Source organism: Photinus pyralis, unplaced genomic scaffold (assembly GCF_008802855.1).
Source record: "Photinus pyralis isolate 1611_PpyrPB1 unplaced genomic scaffold, Ppyr1.3 Ppyr1.4_unclustered_Scaffold3577, whole genome shotgun sequence".
Taxonomy (NCBI): domain Eukaryota; kingdom Metazoa; phylum Arthropoda; class Insecta; order Coleoptera; family Lampyridae; genus Photinus; species Photinus pyralis.
In genome coordinates, this window is record NW_022171424.1 from 84,237 (window position 1) to 91,933 (window position 7,697).

Genomic DNA, 7,697 nt, shown 5'->3' on the forward strand with positions numbered 1-7,697 from the left:
TTCCTACTGTTAACTTGCACGGTGCTTGACACATGGCAGGGCTGATTATATGGGCGGACGCGAAAGTGATACGGTTAAAATGGATTTCAATAGGTGCCAAGAAAATCAGTATACGCGTTGGGATTACGTAAAATTAGTGACAATTTTGATTCAAAGGACAACTGTTTGGTTTGCAACTAGAAACTGTCATGGGTAACGTTGGGCAATAATAATAACAAGTATAAATTGTGCACAACTCTTGCAGATAAAGCGCATTTTTTTAACCGAAATAGCTTTTGTTTTGACATCACCATTAATATATTTCTTGCAGATGTCTCAATCGCCCTTTGTGAGTACCCTCTTCCGACTATCCGTTCTTGAGGTATAAGGGAATGTACCCGATCACGATAAGAGGTCGAGGAGGAGGGCTATGGTTGGTAGAAATTAATTCCTTTCGTTGAGACCTTTAATTAGAATACAATGAGAGATAAAATTGATTTTTACCCCCCCCCCCCTCTCAGGCCCCGTCGCTCTCTGATCTCGAAAAAGAGTCGCACGGGAAAGTTATAGTTTGTACAAAGCAATTTATTTCGATGAGACCTTTCATTAGAATACCATGAAGGGTAGAAAAGTGTTACTCCCCCCCCCCCACCCCCCTTCTATATGTAAAATCTGAGACCCAATGGTTGTCGATGATGTAAAAGTTATGCACGTTTTACTTTCAAAAACAGCATCTCAGGAAATAATTCGTGGGGGGGGGGGCCTTTTAGACAGTGAAATTTGATGATCGTCTGGCACATCTTCAAGGTATAGGCTACATACTGCAAAACATTCCAGGACTCTAGGACCATTCCCCTAGACGGACGGACGTACGAACGGACGGACAAAACGCAAACAATACCACATTTTTTTTATTTCTTAAAAAATGCCCTAAACAGTGTATGGTGCCTAACACATAATAAGTTCATCGAATTTTTAGCGCATTTTTTATGAATTATAACAAAATGTGCTATATGTTGTTTGCGTTTTGTCCGTCCGTCCGGACCCACTTCTGCTGTTTCGAACTACTTCTAGGGGAATGGTCCTGAAATATTTTGCAAAAGGTAGGGTATACCTTGAAGGTGTGGCAAACGGCCATCAAATTTCACTGTCTAAAAGGGCTTTTTTTGAAAGTAAAACGTGCATAACTTTTACATACCACAACCAATTGATGTCAGATTTTGCATACGCATGCGGCATGCCTTTATTAGTGGTGCCAAGTTAAACATCGTTACAGTACACAATTTTGTATGCAATTAATACGTTTCAAATTACCTCGGTCATTTGGATTATAGTACAGTACAGTAAAACTTCTCTGCTACGAGCCAGGAATTAACATCCGAAATGTTTAGTTTTATTCCACGAATCCTAAGTGTGGGTTGTTGTGTGGTAATTACCTTTGCAGTGGCAATTTACTGAACTCGTGGGGTCCACAATCCCACTGTGATAATTTGCGGCTATCACCAAAAAAATAATGTACTTTACATTGATTTGTAGAACTTTGCGGCGTCTAACCAAAATAAAACAAATAGGTAGCGTAATAACAATTTACGACATTTAATTAACAAGAAATATATACATTGAGGTGAACAAGAAGGTGCTTACTGTTCAGCAGTTCGAAACCGAGTCTGCTTCATTTAGGGATACTTGTCCCTGGAATCTTAAAACTACCGTTAGGCCTTGTCGAAATACCAAGAAGGTCTCTTCTAAATAAAAATACTAGGAAATTCTCAACAACTAAAAGGTCTTTTGTGAAAATACTAAGAAATTCTCAACATGCCCCCGGCCTTGAAAGAAGGCTTTCAATAATATACTGCATTTACTTAACCTAACAATATAACAATGAAAACTGAATACAAATTGAATCTAGAGTGTACATCATGGTTTCTTAACAACTAACAATTTTCAAGAACAAGAAAAAACTATCATCACTGCACAAATAATTAATCATTTGCACTTCATTATAATTAACTATACGATTGGCAGAGGACAAATTTTTGCAAAAGAACGTTTCACCACTCCATTTATAGTTTTCACAGATGCAACTCGCGCTACTCCGTCTGCACCGGGATGAACAGCTACAACAAGACCCAGCTTCCAATGTAGAGGTGGCTGGTTATCTTCTTTCAAGAGCACCAAGGTGCCATTTTTGAGGTCGGACAGATGAGATCGCCATTTCGTGCGCTGCTGTAGCTCGCTTACATATTCTTTACTCCATCTCTTCCACAGGCGTTGATGAAGTTGTTGAACTAGCTCAAATGCTTTGAGACGTGGAATCGGTATACTGCTGACGTCTGGATCTGGCAGTGAGGTCAGTGGTCTTCCAATCAAAAAATGTGCCGGCGTGAGGGGTTGGAAGTCATTGGGATCGCTTGATAAGGGAGAAAGCGGACGGGAGTTGATAGTCGCTTCAATTTGAGATAGCAAAGTACTAAATTCTTCATACGTGAGTAAGGATGTACCTAATACTCTCCTTAAGTGTGATTTTACGGATTTTATACCGGCCTCCCACAGGCCTCCAAAATGAGGACTATGGGCAGGAATAAAGTGCCAGGTGGTGCCTTCAACAGCAAACGTTTTATTGATGTGATCGCCGTTACTCTTTAAAAATAAGCTCAAATCTTTCAGTAGCGAATTGGATCCAACAAAATTGGTTCCGTTGTCGGAATACACGTGAGACGGTTTTCCTCGGCGGGAAGCAAACCGCCTGAATGTCATTATGAAAGACTCCGCTGTTAGACTAGTCACCAGTTCCAAATGAACTGCTTTGGTCACAAAGCAGATGAAAAGGCATAAATAGCTCTTAGAGGTTTTGGCACCTCGGCCCTTGTGGTTTTTAATGAGGAAAGGACCTCCATAATCTACGCCAACGGTGGAGAATGGAGGTGCAGCTTGTACACGAGAAGGAGGTAAATCGGCCATGATGGGTTTTACCAGTTTGGGAGAGAATCTGAAACACTTCATGCATTTGTGTACCGTCTGCTTAGTTAGACTTCTTCCAGAGATAATCCAAAATTGGTTCCTAAGGGAATACAGAAGAAGCTGTGGGCCAGCGTGTAACAATCTCAAGTGCTCTCGGAGAGTGAGTAGTTTGGCCAATCGATGTTTTCCCGAGAGTACAATAGGGTGAATCTTATCAAATTGATAATTTGATTTGCGAAGTCTGCCACCAACGCGCAGGATACCTTCTGAATCCAAAAATGGATTCAGACTTATTATAGAGGAGGACCGCTTCAGGGGGCGATTTCGTCGTAGCTGATTCAGATCTTCACCAAAGGATTCGATCTGAGATATTTTTATCAGGCATAAAAGAGCGGCTCGAATTTCGAGTACTGTTAGAGGGCCAGTGATGCGATTTTTCATGACCACGCGACAATTATTAATAAATCGCAACAGAAATGCAACAACTCTTTCCAATCGAGATATATCGGAAAATTTGTCGATTAGATTAAATGATGTTGTAGTAATAAGCGAGTGAGTTTGAAGCTTGAACTCAGGTAGGTGTGGGAGTGAATCAGGTGGTTTTGGCCATGATGATTCACAGCTTGCGAGCCAGTCGGGCCCATTCCACCATAATTGAGTGGACTTTAAAGATTTTGGCGTGACTCCCCTGGATAGCAAGTCAGCAGGATTGCATTTGGTGGGAACGTGTCTCCAGATTGCGGAAGAAGTACGCTCCTGTATATCAGCGACTCGATTGCATATAAAGGTTTTCAATAGATTAGGGCTGGTTTTTACCCATCCTAACACTATTGTAGAATCTGACCAAAGGTACGTGGCGGATACTTTCATATTTAGCGAATTAATTACCTGTTCAACAAGTTTAGCTAACAGGACAGCAGCGCTGAGTTCTAGTTTGGGAATGGTAAGGGGCTTTAGGGGCGCCACTTTCGATTTGGCACATAACAAACTTATATGAATTTTATTACTTTGATCAACAGATCTGAGGTAGATACACGCGCCATATGCGCTGATAGAGGCATCACAGAATCCATGCAGTTGAATGTTAGTTGATCGAACGCATATGGAGTGCCTGGGTATTTGGAGTTCAGTAAGCTCTATTAATTCGCTCCTATAAGAGGACCACTTCAATAAAATGGGCTGTGGCACCGGATCATCCCATCCTAATTTCTCCAGCCAAAATTGTTGTAAGAGTATTTTAGCACTAACGGTGCATGGACTGAGAAGGCCAAGCGGGTCAAAAATTTGAGCAATTTGAGAAAGAATAGTACGCTTGGTTATCTTACTTATGGGAGCTGGTGAGATGGTGAAGGTAAAACTATCGGTTTGAAAATTCCAAATTAGTCCCAGAGTGGTAGTATGATCATGGGATCCCAGTTCCAGTAAGCCTGGATGGATGTCCTCCTCGGGTAAGTGAGCCAGTACCCTTGGATCGTTGGAAATCCACTTACGAATCGGAAAGCAGCCTTCACGAAGGGCATGTGAGACTTTAGAGGCGAGTACTTGGGCTTCAAAAAGATCATCGGCGCCAGTTAAGAGGTCATCGACATAGAAGTCGGACTTGATGATGCTTGACGTTTTGGAATCGAATTTTTCGATGTCTATTCCAATTTGATATAAACATCGGATGGCGAGAAATGAAGCAGATGCTGTACCGTACGTAACGGTGTTCAAGTCATAGGACAAAAGCGGCTCTGAGGGAACAGGTCTCCACAAAATGCGTTGCAGGGGTCTCTGATCTGGGTTTACTAGAACTTGTCGGTACATCTTTTCAATATCAGCGGAAATCCCGTAAGTATATTTTCGAAATCTCACCAATATAGAAAAGAGGTCCTGTTGTATGGTTGGGCCAACCATTTGAAAATCATTGATAGACCGTCCCGACGTAGTCGATGAGGAACCATTGAATACCACTCGAAGCTTGGTGGTAAGGCTTGAGTCCTTCATCACTCCATGGTGGGGAAGATAATACGAAATGCCTCTAAAGGATGCATTTGAAAGTGACATGTGGCCTAGATTTTGGTATTCCTCCATAAAGGCAGTATAGCGCTCCAAAATGATGGGATTCATTTGAAGACGCCTCTCCAAAGCGAAAAATTGTCTTTGAGCCTTATTGTATGATTCTCCTAGGGTGTCGAGAGGAGCCTTAAAAGGAATGTCGACAATAAATCTTCCGTCTTCATCTCGTGAGACGGTTTTCGTAAAGTGGGTCTCGCATTCCGTCTCCTCAGCTGAATGTACCTTGTCAGAGGGATAGCTTTCTAATTCCCAGAATTTGGCTAACTGTTCAGGAAGATCGTTTAATACACTCAAATTGCATTGCGATTTGGTAGAAGGGATGGCACCTATAGGGCCAGAAATTACCCAACCCAGTTGGGTTTTTTGTAGAATGGGCATGTTTGGGCCTAACCTTATTTGACCCGCGCATAATAAAGAAAAGAATAGAGGCGATCCGATTAACATATCAATATTTCCGGGAGTATTGAATGATGGATCAGACAATTTGATGTGTTTTGGCAGTTTGATGTTGCAGTTAAAGCGGAAACTAGGCATTGTGCCAGTGATCTCTTCAAGAATCAAACAAGAAACGTCCTCTTGAAAACCCGAATATTGAGATCGTAAAATTACACGACATTTTGATCGAATAGTGGAGGATAATTTACTTAAACCTGACACCGTAACGTTAGCATTTTCGACGTTCAGCTTCAATTTCTGACAAATGCTAGCGCGAATGAAATTAGACTGCGAACCAGAATCTAATAAAACACGAATTGTGTGTGCCGCTCCAGTAGAATCAAGAATTTGAGCTGAAGCGGTTGGTAGAAGAACTTGAATGGTGTTCGTGCAAAATGCAGCAATACTTTGACTTGGTTCATCGTTATTGCTACTAGAAGGATTGGACTCTATTTTCCGCCCAGTAGGCGCCTCTTGGCTAGCAGGACCAGAGCTTAGGTGCAGCAGGGAATGATGCCGCCCCTTGCAGGTGCGACAGCTGTATTTAGAAGTACACTGAGTTATCATATGACCCTTGTACAGACAATTCAAACATAGTTTTAATTCTTTAACTTTGGCAATTCTTTGAGATGGAGAAAATTTTAGAAAATGCTCACAAGAATTGAGTGTATGGGAGTCTTTGCATAATATGCATATTGGAGAATTCATCACAAAGGATTTTGACATTTGAGGTTTTCCTTTGGCGTATACTGGCGTAGGGGTAGATTTCGAATCCGATTTGGATTGCAAGCTATCTAGCAAGTTTGCAGTGTTTGTTAAGAAAGTTTTGAACTCGTCAAAGTTCGGTATTGCGGTACCAGCATCATTTTGGTTTCTTTCCCATTGGCGTAATGTGGTAGAATCTAGTTTGTGAGACATTATATATATGATGGTAGTTTCAAATAATTGGGCGTCGGAGGCTAGCGAACGTAAAGCGGTGACGTGTTTGAATAATGCATCAGAGATCTTTCTTAATGCGGGAGACGCCTCCTTGACACAGGATTCTAAATCTAGTATAGATCTTAAATGATTGCGTATTAGCATGCGAGGCTGATCATACCTAGCACAGATTGCTTTCCAAGCAACTTGATAGTTGCCGGCGGAAAATTGTAGCGATTTGATTACCTGGCTTGCGTCGCCAGTAAGGCTTGACTTCAAATAGTGTAGTCGTTGAACGTCGTTTAGCTCCTCATTTGAATGAATGAGGCTGTTAAAAATTTCCCTGAACTCTATCCAGTTTTCTAAATCACCACAGAATTTAGGAATTGATATCTTAGGCAGATTAAAAAATGGGTTCTTGTGGGAAGAACTGTTAACGCTTCTCGCATCGGAATTGCACGACGGAGATATTGAAATGCGTTCAACTTTTGCTTTGTTGAGCAGCAATTTCGCGAATGAAGTCGCTTTAAAATAAGCAGATTCAAATTGTGCGTGGTGACATTCGTCGTCGCTCACATCAGAGACCAAATTAATCATTTTACTATGAGTCTCATCGTATTCCTTCATCAAGGGCGTTATAGCCTCCAATCTATCTTGGAGCTCAATTGCATCTTCCTCGGTAACCGTATCGTTATTAAGTTTTGAAATAAATGTTTGAAATCGCGTAAGCTTAGATTTAATTTGACCCCTGGCTTTCTTTAATTCGTCAGCCATAATGAAATAGAACACAATATTTTCACAATACGCTAATTTAAATTTAACTAGAATAGCGGCGACCAACAGACAATAAAATAATTGTAACACAACGAAATTTAAATCGTAAAATATTAAAGAAAAAGGACCTGATGGAAGCCGGTATGCAGATTTGTTAACAAGAGTTACTGTAAACGAGAAATTTTAAGAACTCTATTGTTACGAAATATTTTCGAAGTACCCGTATTTAAAAATACAAGTTTAGCACTAATGCAATCTCTGAAGTTCGGCGAAATTTACATAAAGGAACTAATGAAAGGAATTTTACCTGGAAGGACCAAGAGGCAACGGCAGCTTGCGGATGAGACCAAGTAGACGGCTTAACTTTTCGATCTTGTAGATTTTTTCTTGTATTGTAAGTTGAACTTCACTTAATGCACGGAATACGCGATTTTGATTAATACGCGCACACGCATATGTATATCCGGCTCGAAGGACCAAATGATGTGTGGTAATTACCTTTGCAGTGGCAATTTACTGAACTCGTGGGGTCCACAATCCCACTGTGATAATTTGCGGCTATCACCAAAAAA

The 7,697-nt window shown here is 41.0% G+C and overlaps 1 protein-coding gene across 1 annotated transcript; it reads right to left on the reverse strand.

The window, feature by feature from the left end:
- Positions 1 to 1,989: 1,989 nt before the first annotated feature.
- Positions 1,990 to 7,125, reverse strand: LOC116182106. Its single transcript, XM_031502607.1, has one exon. The coding sequence runs from the start codon at positions 7,123 to 7,125 to the stop codon at positions 1,990 to 1,992; it is 5,136 nt and encodes a 1,711-aa protein (XP_031358467.1).
- Positions 7,126 to 7,697: the final 572 nt, after the last annotated feature.